This window comes from Aricia agestis, chromosome 1, assembly GCF_905147365.1.
Source record: "Aricia agestis chromosome 1, ilAriAges1.1, whole genome shotgun sequence".
In the NCBI taxonomy this organism is placed as follows: Eukaryota; Metazoa; Arthropoda; class Insecta; order Lepidoptera; family Lycaenidae; genus Aricia; species Aricia agestis.
Window position 1 is genome coordinate 15397900 of NC_056406.1, and position 21122 is coordinate 15419021.

Here is a 21122-nt window from a genome sequence, read left to right on the forward strand (position 1 = left end):
ATGAATTTATTAGACATTTCTAAAACATGGTCAACGGCGACGATGAATGGTCGTATTCGGTCATTAGTTAGACTAAAAACAGATTTATGGGTGGTTTCACAAAAATAGGGAAACTTCGTTTCCGCAGCACATTTCAGTTAAAATCAATATATATATATTATTTACTACCACAATTGCTAAATAATAGTTTACAATGTGTTTAATTTATCCCCCAAATTATATTAAAAGTAACATTATACTAGATATTTAAAATATGTTTTAAATGTCCCAAATGACAGGCCGTAGGCATGTCCGTTCTCCGAAATTTTGTATTTAAGAATCCATATTTAAAAAATTACTATGTTCATTCTTATATTTATTAATATTTTTTAAAATGTTTAAGTACTCGCAGCTAAATATTGAGTATTTTGTAGTTAAAATAAACAATCATTATTTTTTCTCGAATGAGTTTAGTGTCCTCAACTTTATTCGCCAGGCCCTAGCCACTTACGAATTTTAAAATTTCGCGACATCATTAGAATGTGCGTTGAATAGTGTTGGTGAATTTAAGAGCATTACATGAAGTTATTCTCTGACAACACTCGCTCTGCGGCGGTCATTTTATAAATCAGTGCAAAAATGAAAGTTTGTGGGCCACCACGTAGTAATTCCAGTCACTTGTTCAATCTCTAGATAAGTAATTTTGTTGTTTATTGATATTAAATTCTTATGAATTAATCAATATATTTTATATGTAATACGTCGGCATTGTTCACAATATCATATTAGACTTTATAATGTTATTTGCAACAGAATTTTAAGTTCAATTTTATTCCAAATAATCAGTCCCTAGACCATCAGGCCCTAGCTTCTAAAGGCGCTCGGACTGGCGTTTAGTATGAAAACATCAGTACTATAACGAAATACATAATATATATATAGTTGAAGCCTCTTCAACAGAAAAAATATAAAAGACTGAAGAAAAACAATTATTAAAAATATTATATCAAAAGCTGAAACTCATCAAGGGCAGTCAAACAAACAGCTTTAGTCTGGCCCAAATGTTGAAAAATATATACTTTTATGATACAGTTCCACTCTTCATATATCCTATAAGAAGTTTCGACCCGACGTTGTCCTAAAAATAATAAAATCGGCTAAGTACGAGTCAGACTCACGCATGAAGGGTTTAAAGTTGTCAGTCCCTAGATGCGTAAATCAGCAAAACTCTAAAAAAATTCCTAAATATAGCATAAAGTGACTGGCCCTTTTAGATAAGACACAATTAATTGATCACCTATCATGTACACTAACAGGGAATTTAATAACAAATTAAATATGATGAAGACAAAATACCTTCAAAAGTTACCCTATTTTTGTGAAAGCACCCTTATACAGGGTGCAATTAAACCTACCTGCCAAATTTTGTTTGGGGCTTAGGTATCATTAGGTGAGTTCATTAACCAAAAAAATAGGGTGTTAATTTTTTTACAATAACATTTTGACCCAAAAAAAAAATCGATGCATAATGGTCACTTCTTAAGTTCATAATCCAGTCGGAAGACCGGTTATGCGTAGGGGTAAAGCAGGGGTGACGCGCGGGGTAGGAGGCGGGAGGCCCGCCGCCCGCCGCGCCGGTCGCCGGCGACCGTTTAGTACCACGCGCGTAGTTGTATTGCCGGCTCTTGATATAGGCGAACGCGTTGGCCAACGCGTCTGCAGACGCGTTGGCCCAATGTGTAGAACGGGCGTTCGCGCGTTGGCCGTAGGTATTTAGACGTTGGCCGACGCATCTGCGAGCTTGCCGCGCGGGTCGGAAATGTCGGCAAAAGATCAAAGGACATTTGTCGCAAGCTTCGCGCTCCATCCACACATAGGCCGCGCGATCAGTTTGCCCGGAGTTATAATTATGATAATTATTATAATATGTAATAATTTTTGTATGTAATAATTTAATAAATAATAAGTAGGTAATAAAATAATTACTTATATTATTTTAATATTATAAAATATTATGTAAAAGTGAGTTTATTTCTTTGTTTGTTACGTTTTCTCGCCTTTTATTTATTTATTTCCAGAATACTCTTTAAAAACTTTTTCTTGTCCACATTTACAAAGTAATTATAAGCTGTGAATAAATAAACAGCTGCAGCTGTTAGCGACTAAACATCCATTTTGAATCCGTCCGCACATTGGCGCGATCCAAAGCATACTGAACGACCTTCCTATGTGTGGATTACTCACAAACGCCGTTGCAAGCGCACTGCCAACGCGTCTGCAGACGCGTTGGCCAACGCGTTCGCCTATATCAAGAGCCGGCATATAGCTAACACGTAATTAATATTTTGTTTGTCACGGCCCCCCCGGCCCCCGCGCTTTAATTAGTGTCTGTTACAATGTACCCTAACCACAATCGAGTGTTATGAAATGTGGAGGCATAGGTGGAGGTGCTACATTTTGAGTGGCGAAAGTTTACGCGGAACCCAGAGACTGTACGAGCAAGAAAGCCTTCCTCATCTTCGTAACAGCTGATTGATGATTCTCGAATGCAGCAGCTGTACCCTGAATCTGAATCGCGAAACAATCAAAGACTCGGATTATGGACAGTTCGCACTTCGCAACACCTGCACACGCCTAGCCAGCCTTGAAGACATGCCTCTGACGAGGTTAAAAGTGACAAAATTGTGGTTAACAAACTTTTAAAGTCTTTAAGACAATGTGCAAAACGCGCTAGACTCTGGTTAGAGCAAAACGGATTGCAGTTTGAACTATATTAAGTGTAGACAAGATGGAAGTAAATAAGATTTAGAGGTGGTGTTTTGTTTTGAATTAGTTGCACTGTGTACATTACATAAGTTAATTGAATTTTTTAAATACGCCTAAATGCAAAGGATGTGATTTAGATTTATTATAAATTTGAGTAATTTCTAAAGTGCTTATTTTTTGTAATTAAAAAGTTGTAATTTTCCATTCTTTTGATGTGTATCAATTAATTTTATTCTAAACATACCTGTCTACGTCCTTTACATTTGACGGCTCTAAGCCCGTCAAAGTATGAAGGGAAAATTCGCAACTTATGATAATAACAAGAATGCAGTGACGGATTAGTCCTTAATCAAATTAAGAAATTTCCTGAGGCACCAGAAGAGTAAAGGTTCAAAGACCGATTCTAGTTGAGATACGGATAGGGGGGCCCACTGCCATGGATTGCTTAGGGCATCAAGTAGTCTTAATCCGTCACTGCAAGAATGACAATGGAAGGGCGGGGCGGGGCCGGGCCGCGCATGACTCCATATTTTGTGGTGTTTGGTAGGATAACTTTCGGAGGCTATTTCTCAAAATTTTAGTACTGAGTGATTATAAAAGAAGAAATACGTGTATTTTTATTTTTAACAAGGATCAATATATCCAAATTTGGCAGGAAGGTTAAATTGCACCCTGTATATATTATAATATTATCATTAAAGATGTAGAATATTCATAAATAACATTATTTTTCTGAAATAAACTTAATTATGTTCTTATTCCATGTTTATGTTTGATAGCATTTGAAACAAAAATAAAAAATATTTTTACTATTCGAATTATTCGAAAAATAATTTGGCGAATATTCGAATAATAAAATCGTCGAATATTCGAATAAAACGAGTATTCGAATATTCGAATAACATACCCTACTTTAGACACAATCAAAAAACGCACTTATTAATATTAATCTGTAAAATGTACAATCTTTCAAATGTTAAAATCAAAAAATATTCTTAGAAAATTATAAATATACTGGCGCAACCAAAAATAATATCATTAAGTATATGTAACAGTGTTCAATCACATGAAAAAATCAATTTCATCATGGCCTCCCAAAACACAAAACATTTCTGCTAAGTATATAAACCTTACTAGTCCCTCTCCCCTTCCGAGTCCGGTTGGGGTGACATACGCGTGTATGTTCTAATGTCAAAGTAATTGGTAGAGCTCTCTACGACAATGTCGCGGTCGCGGTCATGATTTAGGTGTGTTCCTATGCTATCCGCATGCGAACTCGAACCCGGGATCGAGCTCGGCACCGGATTTCGGTCGGTCTGTCTGTTTGTCGTTCGGGTCGTGTTAAATCCTCGGGGAAGGCGCCGGCGTCGGCCCCGGTGCAGTACTAACCACGCGGGTGAGTGTGATTTGTGTTTACGTAACTGTACACAGTACGTTACGTATTCTGTGATGGGGTCTACAGGGTCGGCTAAGATATGCTTAGGCCGTCTGAAGGGGTATCGGAATGATGCGTCATGTTCGTAGTCCACAGCCTTACGAATGAGCGGATTGGGATGTACTTTGCCTTTCTCAAAGAATCTCTCTGAGAGTTCTTTGATATAGGCTTTGATAGTGATAAGCTCGCAGTCTCTATGCAAGTCGATGTTTCGCATGTAACGGGGGGCACCTGTTGCCATGCGCAAAGAACGGTTTTGTACTCGTTGCAATTGGTTCATCTGATTGTCACTTATGTGTGCGAAAGAGACGCACGCATAAGTGAGTATCGTTCTTATACATGTTTTGTATAAGGTGAGCTTATGTCTTAAGGACATTTTGCTACTTGCGTTGAGTAAAGGATATAATTTGTATAATACAAATTTCGCTTTACGTACGGTATTCGATATATGGTTCGTGAATGACATCGACTTGTTTAGTACTACTCCTAAGTATTTGACAGCCGTGACTTCGGGAATTAATTTTCCGTGCAGACTAATAGGTTGCATTTTCTTACGTTTTAGTCCGTTAAATAATATAGCGTGACTTTTGTCGGGGTTTAGTTCAATTCTCCATTTAGCGAACCATTTACCGAGTTCGGTAACTGCTTCTTGGAGTTTTTTGGACGCGAAAGCTATTTGGCGATGAGCAAAGAAAAGGGCCGTGTCGTCCGCGAATAGCGCTTTTTGTACTCGAGGGTGGGTGGGCAAATCGGACGTGTAGAGATTGTAGAGGGTCGGGGAGAGAACCGAGCCTTGCGGTACTCCAGCCTCTAGATCTCTAAGTGAAGACAGAATGCCTTCGACTCTAAAACGAAATTTACGGTTTTTGAGGTAGTTACTTATTATTATAACAAGACTATCGGGAATGCCGAGACCCGAGCGTCGGCCAAGCCTTCAGCCGCGGCTCCAGTGATACCAACTCTTCAAAAAATTTCCCCCTAAAGCAACTTGAAAACCCACTGAATTTCAACCAGAACTCCACAACTATATTTCAAATATTATTTATTACTTGGGGTGCTTTCCACTAAGATATCAAAATGCTAAAAATACTACTTAAGCCGTTTATATATAAAATTAAATTAAACATTTATATATAAAATTAAGTTACGAAATTAAAAAAAATCCCCCGCCAAAGAACTTTAAAAAGTAATGAAATAATATATTTTACTGACTTTAAGGTTAAATAATTCCTAAGTGTAAAGTGATATTTTAGTCCATAATTGCTGTCACTTGGTGTGTCGGGGGACCGCCAACAGTGTCTTTTGCATTTTGTATCGCCATGGCACTGATTGTCTCGATTCAGTTCGCTGTGAACTGACTCTTAAACTATAATGTTATGTGAAATCAAACATCTACATTAGCGGTCCCCTGACACACCTTGACAACAATTAGGTATGGACTAAAATATCACTTTACACGTAGGAATTATTTAAACTTAAAGTCAGTTAAATATATTATTTCATTACTTTTTAAAGTTCTATGGCGGGTTATTTTTTAATTTCTTAATTTAATTTTATTTCATGCTTTTTAAACTTGTGTTGGTTATAGTGCAGAATAATTCCTATCAACAGGATTATATTATTATATCCCAATGAATACCATCTAGGAATGTCCTTTTGGATAAGGCCGTCAATATGAGTTCAAACATGAAACCTCCACTTTGGGTTCATATGGAGCTTGGCTCCTATAGAATTCAGGTGATGCTGGCAGCAGCAGCATGCAAAAATTTACTGTTTATCTACATCTTACTAGTTGTTTTTTAAAAAAAATTATCTAATAATTTCAAGGATCAACAAGAGTAGCAATTATTTTTAATCCATAGTGTGACTATGTGACCTACCCACTAGGTTATTTTTCATTTTTTTTACATGAGTAAGTAATATTTAACATATTTAAAGAAGTTTTTATAACACAAAAACCTTTTATTTAAACATTTTTATTGTTGCACTATTTATAAAAGTAAAAAAATCTTTGATTTAATAGATTTAACTTCATTAATTAGAGGGACGAACATCTCATAATCATAAAGATGTGTTCACATGTCTACGAATTCCTAAGTTATTAATGACATCGGATTATATGCACGATCAAAGTGCCGAAATATCCATGCAAATATGCACGAAAAATGGTCGAAATATGCACAATCAAAAGTCACTTAATATTAAAATGTATTATTTTTTTGAAGACTTTTCCGGTAGTGACATTAATAAAAGCGCCAATTTTTATAATTTCATAAAATCCAGGATTTTTAATTTCTTGAAATAAAGACTTTTTAGTTTTTATTTATTTATTATACGCCAATAATAATTGTCTACCAACATTTTCCGATTGCCATCTTAATGCCCATGGAAGTTAAACTACCGAAATATGCAAAATTGCCAAAATATGCACTATCGCCTAAAAAGTGACATTATATGCATTTGCATATGCAAGTATGCAAATGCATATAATCCGATGTCTAGTTATTATAAATCTAAAAATATCAATGACACAAAATGATTTTCAACTTTACTGACAGAAAAGTAGTGAAAATAAAATCAAAATTATTTAAAAAATAAAACTTTTAGGTAAGTACTTAAATTTTAAATATTTGTTATTGTTAAGTAAAGGCGACGCCTTGATAATTTGGCTGTAGCGATATCGATTTTTCAATGACTAAAGCTAAGAAATTAAAGTTCATTGTCAGTATTTATCATGTCTTTGTCTTTGTTTTACCCATAGCATAACACCATTGGTCAACTTTTATAACACAGAATAATCAATCAAATAGACCTGTCTAAAAAAAAGGATTCCTATTTTTCCAACAGAGGAGAGTGATTTAAGCTTCCAATAATGTACATGGATTTGTTCAAGCATACACTTTAATTTGCCCATAGCTTATATGAAATGTATTTATGGTTTTTAAATTACGCGACAAAACTATTTTGTCGCTTACGCCCTTTCCATTTTTTGCTGTTCCATCGCTTGTTTTCTGTGAGAGGCCGGGCCGACCTTTCATAGAAAACTAGCAATCTAAAACATATCCAAAACGGTTTTTTACTTTAACGCGGCGTCATTTTAACACATAAGTAATAAAAAATATATTTGTACGTTAATAGTACCAGTTTAAAAATCTCCAATTTTCTTAATAAAATCTGTGAATAAAAAAATAATTTATTTAAAATGTGACCTAAGCCTAATGCTTTCCGCCTGTTGTGACTTGTCCGTTCCATTATATGTCACCATACGAAAAGTCACAAATTGGAAGTCACGTAATATTACTTTCTTTTACTTTTAAAGTGTTTGTAAATAACCGATAATAGTTATCACAATTTCATTTTTTATACTAAATACTAAGCTAATTTTGCAACGTGTCAACAGTAAAAACAGTTGGAGAAAGTATAATAATGCTTACAAAATATGGTCACTTATCTGAACAAATAAACCGTTCCTGAAGAACCGTCCAACCTGCGTCCGCGTCTTGTAGCAGATTTTTAACTACTAAATTCAAATTGGATTTTCTCGATGTACAATGAAATATAGTGCTATCATTTAGTGCCGAAAATATTTTTGTAGTATGTTTATAAAACTAAAAAAAAAACGGTCACTAAACCGAACATTCCGGTCGGGTTGTTTTTTCATGATTATAATTTTAATTGATTTGTAGTTAAATTACGTTAGATTTTTCATTAACAAGACATTCAATTGATACATTAAGTATTTAGGAATCTAACATATGTTTTTTAAGTAACTTACTTTAAGAAAAAAAATAGTTATTAAAGATTTGTTACAACTTCTGGGAAGGGGACAGGTGAATTTAATAGTTTTCGGTACTTAAAAACCCTTATAAATCTCATACTAAATAAAATTTTATACAAACGTGAATGTATTTTAATAAAAGAAAACTTGTTTTTGCTCCTACATTAAAAATACAAAATGTTAGTATGTAATTTTTTACAAATAATCACGAAGTCAAGGGACAAGGTAAAAACCAGGGGTACACATTTTTTTGAAAATGCCCACATAATGGCAGGGCATGCCGCGCGTTGGAGTGCATGCCTTGAACTTGAGCCATCCCGTTCGCGCGTGTACCTAACTTAATCTTTAATTACTCGCAAATTAATTGGTTCTATTTTATAAATTTAGGCGTTTTAAATGTATTCATTTTTCCTACTATATTTTTTACTATTAATATTTAATAATTAACGTCATGATTCATGAGTCTATATATACATATTATATAATATTATCTGTGAATGGCAAGTAATGCACTGCATTTCTGCCTACAAGGAGTGCACGCCCCTGTAAGAATGCAACAAAAATTTAAATTAAACGCCAAATCTTCATTTCTATCCACTTCATTCCCATCCATTCCTTCCGATTTTTCAACCAATTTTCCGATTTTTTTTGCTATAGTCTAGTATAGCCCTAGATTTTTTTTATTACTATAAAGCTAATTTTTTGTGAGTAGCTTCATTTTGATAAGACAAACAACATTTTTATCTGCGAAAAATCTTGTGGTAGCTAACAGAGTTAGAAAGGATTTCATACTTTGATTAAATGGTCCTAAAATATGGATTGTTCTATTTGTAGGACAATGTTACTCTTATAAATTATACAACTATTAACCTACCAATATACAAAAAATAAGCTGGTTAGTGTTCCGTTTTAGGGTACCGTAGTCAACCAAAAATTGTTCTAGGCTCCCTGACTAGTATTATTTAATATTTTTAAAACAGGTTTTGTCCAAATCCTATATATATATGTACACTAGCGACCCGCTCCGGCTTCGCACGGGTATATTATTTTTTTAATTTTTTAATTTTTTATTATAAAATTGTGGCCGTCTATGGACTTCGTCCATATCTTTTTATTGTTATTTTATTATATATATTTATTTTTTTATAAATTACATAATAATAACATTAATGTTTTGAACGGTGAGGTCCCAGTCGGTGTGGCGGCCAGTAGGTCCGACATTTTCCGATTTCCTTAGATTTTATGCTGCTCCACCCTTTGCCTTTAGATGTTGTGACATTGGCTTGGTGGAGAGGGGTCACTCAAGCTGGGTGGAGTTTCTAGGGTGTTAAAGAGATATCGTTCTGTGTCGAATCTACCCGCCATGTGGCTTAGGACTTTATCGTTCCTGTCTTTTATAGCCATTTTTATGTTATAATCTTTTATGTGTTCGATTGACACCTCCGTGGCTCTTTTTATGAAGCTTGCCACAGCGTCTCCATCAGTGTCAGTGTAATAGACACAGGTAATAGTGTGCCGGGATATGGCTACAACTGCATGAGGAACGCTGTCATGGATTGCCAGCTTTCGGGACTTGGTCTGTATGATGATCAGCGAGGGACTCGTTAATCCCTGAGCTTCATGGATTGTGAGGACGCCAGAGTCCGTTCCCGATCCATAGCCTGTATTAGTGAGGGCTGCTTGTGTGTGGACAAGATACAGGGTATAAATATATTAGAGCCTATGTCACTGAAAAAAAATTTAAAATCGATTCAGTAGTTTTGATTTTAAATAATTGATGTCTGATTTGGCCGTGAATGAGCCTAACGCTAAGTGGTAAGCAAATCTTGAAGGATATGTACCCTACATATCCTTCAAGATGTCACGAATTTTTGTGTGTCACGTTCGTCCTTAGGGCGTAAGAACTTTTGCAAAACATTACTTTTTTTTAAATGTGTTTGTTATAGGAGATATTTGACCCGCAAAGATCGCTAGGGAACACTTAGCGTTAGGAGACCGTTGGTGAAAACAGGCATTATATTCATTACTACCCGTGGCCCGCATTGGTCGGTACTGCCGCAAAAGCTACGTACCGCAATTTTTAAATCTGTAATATCTTCGAAAATATTCATGGATTATAATTGCCGTATTGGTTAAAATCGCTTCGAAAATTACCCATTACTTGAAGTTAGAAGTAAATGGCAAAAACTGTTATTGTGGGATATCCATAAGAGATAATCTATATTATATTAATACGTGAGAGAAAAACTTTGTAACCCTTTTTACGAAAAATGGGGAAACGTAGGTGCATGAAATTTCTCACAGTTATCCATACTAATATTATAAATGCGAAAGTATCTCTGTCTGTCTGTCTGTCTTGCTTTCACGCCAAAACTACTGAACCGATTGCAATGAAATTTTGTACACAGTTATTCTAGAGTCTGAGAAAGGACATAGGCTACATTTTGATGTGGGAAAATATCTTATTTCCATGAAAATATCGATGAAAATGAATTCGCATTGCGCGTGGCCAGCGCTCATCCCGGGGGTCCTGGGTTCGAGTCCCGCAGGCGGAACAAAAAGTTTTCAATGTTCCTGGGTCTTGGATGTGTATTAAAATAAAATTTCAAAAATCTTAAACATATTTTATGTATAATATTATAAAAAATCCAGAAATATATCGACGCAATGAATATTTTAGTTCTAATACGATTCAACAGATGGCGTTTTATTTTTTACTTTATTGTACCATAGAACTAATCATACTTATTAATTGTTAGTATGTTTTTGTTTATTGTTTTTAATACATTAGAATATTATGTTTAATAATATAATCACTTGGTATAATAATAATCAATCTATCTTATCTTATAGAACTCCTACTGCATTTCTAATCCATACTATCCATACTAATATTATAAATGCGAAAGTATCTCTGTCTGTCTGTCTGTCTGTCTTGCTTTCACGCCAAAACTACTGAACCGATTGCAATGAAATTTTGTACACAGTTATTCTAGAGTCTGAGAAAGGACATAGGCTACATTTTGATGTGGGAAAATATCTTATTTCCATGAAAATATCGATGAAAATGAATTCGCATTGCGCGTGGCCAGCGCTCATCCCGGGGGTCCTGGGTTCGAGTCCCGCAGGCGGAACAAAAAGTTTTCAATGTTCCTGGGTCTTGGATGTGTATTAAAATAAAATTTCAAAAATCTTAAACATATTTTATGTACTAGCTGTTGCCCGCGACTTCGTCCGCGTGGACTTCAGTTTATAGTACTTTATAGCGCGCGATGTCAACAAAATTGGTGTCAAAAGCTTTTATAAAAAAACCCTGGTACCCCTTAAATCAATACAGCTGTGCAGTGTGCACACAATAAGTATTTCATTTTTTTATATTAAACTTTATATTTTATGCCAAATTTTAAAGCTTATTTAGCCCTCCGATTACACAACTTTACCCATAAACTATTAATCATTGATAGATTTAAGATTACGTCACTATATCGCAATTATTATTAACTTATGAAGTGACCATTGTACATCGACAGACAGATTCTCCTTACTTCATCTGTCAAGTTAAGTGGTGGATGGCCTATTCAGCACTTATCAGGAAGTGGTGAAACAGGCCCTAAGGCAATTCAGGGAGAAGTCATCATAGATAGATTTGTCATCATATTATTATCTTAAAAAAAAATTATTCTACAAAAATTGCCAAATGGGACCGAAAAAATAGAACCACCCAAATAGTATTAAATAGAAACATACCCTCTAGAACCAAAGTAGGAGTCGGTATCGGCGAACGCGGAACAGTACTGGCGGAAGTAGCAGTCGAGGGGGCTTGCGAAGCACTCGAACGTGACTCCAAAGCAGCGCTGCAGGCACTCGAGCACCGGCACGGGCGCCGCCATCTGCGTCAGCTGCGCGTCGCCGCCGGAGCCCAGCCACGCCGCGTACCGCCGCAGTAAGCACCACACGCGCGACAGAAAGTGCTCGAACTTCTTGTCGTCGAAGCAGCTGTACCTGTACAGGTGCTCCTGAAACAGTGAGCGAACGTGATTCGACCTCAAATGATTAGGCGCTGTAGGATGTTATCTTCAGTTAACATAGATTAATCCTTGGTTAAGTTCATATCTCCTCCTAGTAATTATTCCATCTCATTGTAAATTTTTAAATTCCATTAAAAGTATGAAAATGGCAAATACTATACACTTGAAACATTTAAAGGAAGTAGAATGAAAATAAAACTAACAAGTTTTTGTAGGTATGCAGCATTGATGACTTGAGTCTCCCCGAGGTACCGCAACAGAGCCTGATCTCTGTCTAGGAAATGCTCAACGAGGGGAGGCCTGGGTGCAGGCAGGGCAAATTGCACTGGGTAGCACCAAACCTTACGCAATGCAGCCTGCTGAAGGGGGGCGGGGAGTTCCTGAAAATGTGACAATTACAATTTTGTTAATTATAACACTATATTATTTCATTTATATAAATTGACAATAAAAAGTATTAACTTATTATTGTCAATTTATATAAATGAAATTAAGCTATTCATGTCAAATTATGGATGGAATACCATGAAATTACTAAAGTTAATGAATGGTATGCACATATGTCAAATGCAACAATTAATGTCTTGTTGCATTTTCATGTGCATCATGTAACAATCAGACATAATATGTCTGTATCAAGTTCACCTCCAACTTATTGTTTAAGTATTTTAATTCCGGTTAAAAGCAGGTAAGGTTGCCATTGAAAGCTTATGAAACCAGTCAAACTTTGTAGAGATTAAGCATATATACTGCAAAATATTTAAACATAATATGTTAAACTTACTGGAATTCCATTTTCCTTAAGTAGGGCGCTGTGCCTTTCTCTTATTTTGCGTGCATACTCTGCAGATAAGTGGTAGATTTTTAGGCAGATCCCTTCAACAGATGCCTTAGCAGTTTCAGCTAAATGTGGTTGGCATTGTTTCTGAAATGAATATATTTTAAAATATTTATATGTTACTAGTGCACAGTATTACAGTTTGTACAAAAAAATAATTATTATTGCGGACTGAAAGGACAGTACATCCTTACACTTAAATTTTTAAGACACCCTATGATTGTCATAACCTGATTTTTTAGAAGTGGTAAATATTTTTCTTTATATTTTTGAAGTCATTAAGTCATAATATGTTTCAGTTAAGCATCACTAAAATATTTACCCTTAAATGCGCTAATCTGTCTTGAAAATCATCATAGGTGGCACCAACTGTACGTCGGAGCCATTGAAATGTATCTTCCGCATTCCATTTAACTACTTTTCTACTTTCTGGTGAAGCATTCCTTGACTCTATCATCTTTTTGGCAGCCTCAGCATAGCGTGTTAACTGTTTTCTAGCATCTCCAGTAAACTTTGGATGTGTCAGTTTAATAGGGATGTCATTCATGATCTCTTCATACATAGACTGAGATATTTCAGGGAAACAGTGGCTCGGTAGCAGTGGGTCTGAACCTCCTTGATCATTGACTTTTCTTTCCATAAACCAACGGTTAAAAGAGTCTTTTGGTGCATCTATACCCTCTCGTGTATGGCAAAGCTCTTGATAGCACTGCCTCAGTTTGTTAGCTAATGTAAACCTAAAACCCTCTATCTCAGGATGTGGATGCGGACATATCGTCGGTGGTCTCTCATAAATAACAACATTTGTTGGCACGTCCAAGTCCCACGGTCCAGACAGAACAAATTTTTTTGGGGGCGGTCCATTATCCTCTGAAGGTCGTCGTTTGCTAGCACTTGGAGTCATATTACCAGTGTTAGGAGGTCCATTATGACATATACCAAGTGGATCTGTTATAGGATCAAAATCTCGTTTAACTGCTGGTAATTCCCACATTGATTCACCCGTAATTTTATTCCAAAAATATGGACGATTTTCCCTTTTGGACCAATATTTGCGCCATCCCTGTTGTAGTAATTCAGGATGCAGATCAGGTACAAGATGTGCCGCCAATGGCACTGGAGCACCGGGGGTTTGTGGAGTTTCACCACTGCCACCAGGAGATGACTGAATTTCTGGCGAAGAGTCGCTGAGGTTTGTGGGATTATCCCATGTCGATGAACTAGCAGCAACTTTATCATTCATTATAGAAAGATTCTGAAAACTGAGTAAAAAAATGATTTACGACATTTAAATATTAATTTGTAGAATACAAATAATGATAAACTATTGAAATAAAGCAAATGCAACGCGTTATTTGCTTCTGAATAATATTACCGCCAATTGATACGAAATTCACCGATAAAATATTGCTAAGCAGTATCCATGATAAATTTTATACAAAACAGAAATCACTTTGTTAGATTAACTTGATAAATGGTGTACACACATAAAACAAAATTACATTACTATAAATTATCGATGTTTTAGAAAATAAATAAAATTGGCGTAGACATTGCCAAATGCCAAGCACCGCTATGCGATAATGCCACAGAATACAAATATGGAGATTGGAGAATAATGCAGTGAGTGTTCTATTATTAGTCTGAGTATACTAGCTTACCCGATCTGACGTCTTAGTAGCCAATCACATCTCGTTAAAGCTTGCCAGGCGGTAGACTGTTTTAGATTCTGAACATGACGTTGGAGTCCATAGACAACAAAAGTGGCGGGTCACCAGAGAGTAAAAAAATATATTGGGTATGCCCAATGATATTCTACTTATACAGATATGTTACATCCATACTATTTTTCTTCTTAAATCTCTTCCGAACAATTTTCAAATTCAAAATTGCAGCCATTGACAAATTTGACAGATAAGTGAAACAAAAGATACGAAAAACCGTTTACATAAAAGAGACAGTTATATTTTTGAACGTCGAATCGTATCGCTGTCTCTTTCTTCACCTGAGCTATGACGAAAATTCGATTTTTTCCAGATTGTTCGAAAATGTAAATAATCGAGGTATTTATTGCAATCAAGACATGTGGTAAGAGATTCCATGTGTTTTGTTTACTTTCGAGTCATAATTGATACATTTTCGAAACCGCACGACGTCATTTTCAATTTATTTAGGTAAGACGACGCGGCACGTTCGTGTCGCGACTCGCGCTCGATGCAGACTAAACAACAGACGGCCCAATTGGGCCGTATTTGAAGCTTTACAACGCGCGCGGTAGTAACATATCTGGTTTGAGTATTTCATCATTTTGCATAATATATTATATTCAGTGGGTCTGAGGCGGGCGCTAGACATGTGATCAAATATGCCAATTCGCCAAGTGTGGCACTGACATTTGCCTGGCATTTTGCTATTTGTGCAAAGTTTGCTCAAACTTTGAAGCCTATGTCTGGCGCCGGCTTGAGAATCGGCTACTGGGTACTTATTATACTGATAATTGTGCATTAAGTGCATTTGTTGAATAAATAATAGTAAATTATTACAACTCGAGACTGACGGTGACCATTGTTTGTGCGACGGGATAGCGATGGACGTTGCCATGGTGACTACTTATTTAGTCACTTCAATAAAAAATTACGGGCGAAATCTATACTAATAATAATATTATAAATGCGAAAGTATCTCTGTCTGTCTGTCTGTCTCGCTTTCACGCCAAAACTACCGAACCGATTGTAATGAAATTTTGTATACAGATAGTCTAAAGCCTGAGAAAGGACATAGGCTACTTTTTTTACTTATAGGCTAATTTATTACCCTAACAAGATCTCCTTCTTTGTACTGAGTATTTTTCTTTCTATTTTTATCATATCTTTCTTTATTACGCTTTTGATTTTCTTTAATTAATTCCCCAGCTTGATCCCTAATATCTTTTTAATTAACATCAACCTAACTATTTACTATGTCTTCTACTACTTCATTTAATACGCCTTGTGATGCACTATTAATTTGTTTGCCAAATAATGATTCTGATGGTGATTTCTTTGTGATGTACGGCAGAGTTTATACCTATTTGAACATCCTGAACAAATTCATCCCATCTATCAGGATTTTTTCCATGTGACATTGTGCTAAGCGACGAGAGAATCGTTCGATTGTAACGTTCTACCTGGCCATTAGCTCGTGGTGTAGCTACCGAGTTTAATATATGTTTAATCCCTGATTTTTGCATAAATAACTTAAATTTCTTACTTGTAAAACTGGTTCCTCGATCTGTTATCAAGCGATATTCCGAAATAGCTAAAGAAGGTCTTAAATGCTTTAATAGTTGCTTTAGTTTTTGTGCTACGTACCGGAGTTAGATTTACATACTTAGTAAAGGAGTCAACAATCACCAGCAAATACGTGTTTTTATGTTTACTGCGTACAAAAGGACCTAAGTGGTCAGCATGTACCGTATGAAACGGAGCTTCTACCTTAGGGATTGGATGAAGCTCCCCTTCTTTCGCTCCAGATGGAAGCTTATGATGCGCACATTCTAGACATGCAGACACCTATTTCTTGGTAAATCGTCGCATTTTTGGGAACCAGTAATAAATGCGAAGGCGTTGTAGCGTCTTTTCGAATCCAAAATGACCTATGTCATCATGATTAGCTTTTAGTAATGTCCAACGAACACTTCTTGGGACAACCCATCGTATTGTTTTGTCGTCTATAACGCGAAAAACTTTATTATTCTTTATTTTATATTCTTTATATATTTTAGCAATTTTACTAGTGGAGGGATCTTCTAAAACTTCTTTAATTAGTTTAAGTTCGGAATCCCCAGATTGAACTGTTGCAATCCAATCTTCTGTATTAATCGACAAAATGTCTAATGTGTGTGGATGTTCTACATTTGAGGGTACCGGATTTCTACTAAGGGCATCTACATGAGCCATTCTTTCGCCAGGTCGGTATTCAATTTCACAATCGTATTCCAAAAATTGTATCCACCATCGGGAAATTCGAGGTACTAAATCTCGCCTAGTGAAAGTAGAGCGTAAGGCGTTACAGTCTGTAACAATTGTGAAATTAATACCGACCAGATACGTACTAAATTTACTCAATGAACTAACTACAGCTAAGGTCTCGAGTTCAATGGAGTGTAATTTTTGCTCGTCAATCGTAGTCTGTCTGCTATAATATGCTACTACTCTCCAAGGATCTGAACCTAAACGTTGCATTAATATACCTGCTACTCCAACCTTACTAGCGTCCGTGTGCAATTGTGTTTCGGCTTTATGATTATACAAGGTAAGAATTGGTCTTTCTGTCAATTTATTTTTTAAGGTTTCAAAAGCGTCTTGTTGCGCTGATGTCCATTTCCAACCGGCATCCTTCTTTAAAAGACTTGTCAAAGGTCGAGCTATAATCGCAAAATCTTTGACAAATCTTCTAAAGAAGCTGGCCAAACCCAAGAATCTTCTAACATCATGTTGATTATTTGGAGACGGAAATTTGGATACAGCCTGTATTTTTTGAAAACCAGGTTTTATACCATTTTTATCGATTTCGTATCCTAAAAACTCTATATGATCTTAAAAATCTTGAGTCAAGCCACTTTTTTGTAGCAACGTTAGTACTTCTTCTAAACGAGCTAGACCTTCCTCAACAGAAGCCGCTGGAATCAGTACATCATCCATGTATATTACTACATATTTAGCGCTAGACAGTACCTTATGCATGAGACGTTGGAATACTGCAGGCGCATTTGCCAAACCAAAGGGCATACGAACATATTCGTATTGCCCATCAGGCGTGACAAATGCGGTCTTTTCTATGGACTCTTCTGCAATCGGGATTTGGTGATAACCTGATGCCAAATCTAGTGTTGTGAAAATCATTTGTCCTGACAATTGATCAAGTAAGTCCTCTATTCGGGGAAGAGGGTAATGATCCCTTTTAGTTTTCCGATTAAGAGCGCGATAGTCCACACAGAGTCGTTTTTCACCGGACTTTTTATTTACTAACACAATAGGACTTGCATATGGTGAACTTGACTCGCGAACTATCCCGCTCTCAACGAAATCATTCACCATTCCTTTAACGTGTTTCCTTTCTGAATGTGACATTCTATAAGGTCGGTATACTACTGGTTCAGTGTCCTTAAGCTCAATCACCATTTCAGCTTCTGTAGTGTAACCTAAATCATGAACACCAGTAGAGAAGCAACTTTTAAACTTTTCCAAAACGTTATGTAACTTTTGTTTTTCATCGTTAGTTAAAAATTCCCCGCATGAAATATTTAAATCGTCAGTAACCGTTCGAATGTCCTTGGTTATAGTGAAAATTTGTTTTATTTCACCTAAATACCTAGCTCGTGTAATTAATGAGTTTTTCGAAAAAATAAGAAGTCTTGTACCCAAATTTTGTACTAACAACAAACACGAATCCGAGTGAATCTCGTACTCTCCTGGTAACAGGTAATATTCCATTCCTAAGCATCCCCTTATCGAGCCACCGACATACACATTACCACTAACATCATCATCTGTATAAACTTAAATTTCTCCGACACCTACTTTAAAATCACTTTGACACTTTAATTCTTTCCTATTGTTAAAATTTACTTTTTCGAATTGCAAGTCTGTAGCTGTTTTCACAATGCGTATACTCGGACGCTCGGTAAAGATATGTCCTAAAAGAACTGGGCTATTAATTAAATGGTCATCCACAACTAAGGAATCTACATCTTTTTTCAATTACACCTTGAACCTCGATCATCAATTTTAGTTTTCCTACTGGTAAGTAAGGTACATTTCCTAGACCACGTAATAATGGACTGTCAACGGTTAGCCAAGATAGACCCAATTTTGTTGCATCCGATTTACGTATTAACGTGGCTTCACTACCTAAATCTACTTGGCAAGCCGTAGGCTGTCCATTTATCTTGACTATTATTTTATATTTATGAGAAGAATTGTCTAATATTTTATCATTATCACACAAACTAACGAGTTCAGAATTTATTGGATTTGCATCATATGGACTTTCATTTATTAACTTTTAAAACATTTTTATTTCTTTCAGATTCAGGCTTCAATAATCTTTTCTTTGGACAATCTGGAAGAGCATGACCAATCAAACGACAGTAAGAACACTGGACGATAGGCTTTGGACATTTTGAGCAAGGATGGCCTTTCTCTTTGCAGTTATAACAAATTACAGAATCTGACTGCTGACTTTGTTTTGGTTTAACAGAGAAATCGTTTTGTTCATTTGTCAATCGAGTTTGAAATAAATTATTATTATTAAATCTCTTTTCTTTCTTGTTATCTACACTAATGTCTCTCATTTGAAATTTAAAAGTTTTAAAGAAATTTAATACCTGTTCTGGTTTGACAAAATTAGCAGCTTGAGCCCCTACCCTTACACCTTTATCACCAATACCATGAACTAAACAATCTATTGCTTCCCTTCCGAAAATTTTACAGCGATTCAATAAATTAATTTTAGAGTAATAATATAATTCAAATGAATCTCCAAACCGAGCTCTCTTGGCGAGCATCACCTAGCAAACCCTATCTCTGTTAATAGCACTGCATAATTTTCGGTATCCGGAAAGGATTCCCTTAACAAAATCTTTCACTCATGCCATGATCTCTTAAGAGAAGGTAATCCTTGATACCAAAGCTTAGCGTGACCATTCAGCTTTGGCAAGGCATAATAAATGGTCTGGCGGTCGTCCCACCCATATATCGGCACATTCATCAACCTTACCAAGCCAAGTAGTAATCGGTTGCTCTCTAAACATTGGATCAAATTCTGGCAAGACATTATTTAGATTAGGAAAACTAGTGCAATCATTACAATTTGTATTTTTAATTACATCTAAAAAGTCTTTAAACAATGAAGATGTTGACTCACCAGGCCAGCAGCTGTTCCTTTTAGAATTCCTCCATCCTTCTCGACAGCCCTATACGTTTTCCGTCTAGGGCTCAGAAATATGTCCTTATCGGGGCTCCGACTCTTGTCCCTTCCAAGGCTCAGGTTTTGGCCCCTCTCAATGCTCCTGTATCTTCTAGCGCTCGTGTTCCTTCCAAAGCTCCTGTCTCTTCCATGGCTCCTGACCCTTCGAGGGCTCCTGTCCCTTCGAGAGCTCCTGTCCCTTAAAGGGCTCCTGTCCCTTAGAGGGCTCCTGTCCCTTAGAGGGCTCCTGTCCCTTAGAGGGCTCCTGTCCCTTAGAGGGCTCCTGTCCCTTAGAGGGCTCCTGTCCCTTAGAGGGCTCCTGTCCCTTAGAGGGCTCCTGTCCCTTAGAGGGCTCCTGTCCCTTATAGGGCTCCTGTCCCTTAGAGAGCTCCTGTCCCATCCAGGGCTCCTATACTTATCCTTTCCAACACTGTAATGCATACGTCGATAAGGATTCTCATAAACCTTGTCACGTTCAGAACTCATACGATCAATGCTTCGATAGCGATCATGGTATGGTCGCCTCCAGTCACGTAGCTCCGATTCTTGCATCTCACGCTCTCGGCGTTCATTATTTAATTGTTTTTCTAAATTATAATATATATAGTGCTGTCTATAAATTAGTAATTCTCGCGGTCTTTCATTCGATAAACTGCGGGTACGTATGCGGCGTTTCCTTGTCCGATCAACGCTTGTCGATTGGGTACGACTTCTATCAGCTATGGGTAATTTTTGAAAATTGGACTTTTGGATCCAGTTGAATGTTCCCGACTTTTATCCATTTCGAATTATTATTCCTGAAACTCAAATTATTGTATTAATATTGTTATAATGTATACAAATACAACTACACAGCGTAATGGTTGTCAAAAGAAATAAATATAAAATAGGGACTAATAGTACACTAAAATCAAACAGAAAGAAGAAACATAATAATTCTTTTATCATTTTATATAATAACAGCTGTAGTCGTTTTTATTTTCTTTTTGCGTGATATATTAAATAATATAATATTACATAATAAAATATGCTACTTTTATTAACATGCTTTCAAAATTGTCAAACTCAAAATAAATAGAAATTAATTAAGTTAAAACAGAATAATTTTTAGACTCAAAATTGCATTCAAAAAAAAAAAAAGAACTTTTAAAACCATAATTCATTGTTATTAATATATTTTAATTGATTCCAATAATAAATTATGAAAATAAATATTAAATCATGAAAATTAATTCTATATTCTATATCATAAAATTCTCAATAATAATTCAATTTTTCTTCTTAAGATATAAATTAAAAACATTTACCATGGTTCAGTTATTTATGATTCCATTGCAATATAAATAAAGA

At 36.0% G+C, this 21122-nt stretch overlaps 1 protein-coding gene across 1 annotated transcript in view; it reads right to left on the bottom strand.

Annotated features, from left to right (window-relative positions):
- The window catches only part of LOC121733889 (mRNA (2'-O-methyladenosine-N(6)-)-methyltransferase), a 34204-nt gene extending 19855 nt beyond the window's left edge, over positions 1 to 14349 (bottom strand). The window contains exons 1-5 of the mRNA XM_042124295.1: positions 14200 to 14349; positions 13147 to 14086; positions 12771 to 12911; positions 12190 to 12366; positions 11706 to 11974 (exon numbers count right to left, since the gene is read on the bottom strand). Of these exons, the coding sequence (XP_041980229.1) occupies positions 11706 to 11974; positions 12190 to 12366; positions 12771 to 12911; positions 13147 to 14067 (1508 nt within the window). The 5' untranslated portion in view covers positions 14068 to 14086; positions 14200 to 14349. The remainder of the gene's footprint in view (positions 1 to 11705; positions 11975 to 12189; positions 12367 to 12770; positions 12912 to 13146; positions 14087 to 14199) is intronic.
- Positions 14350 to 21122: the final 6773 nt, after the last annotated feature.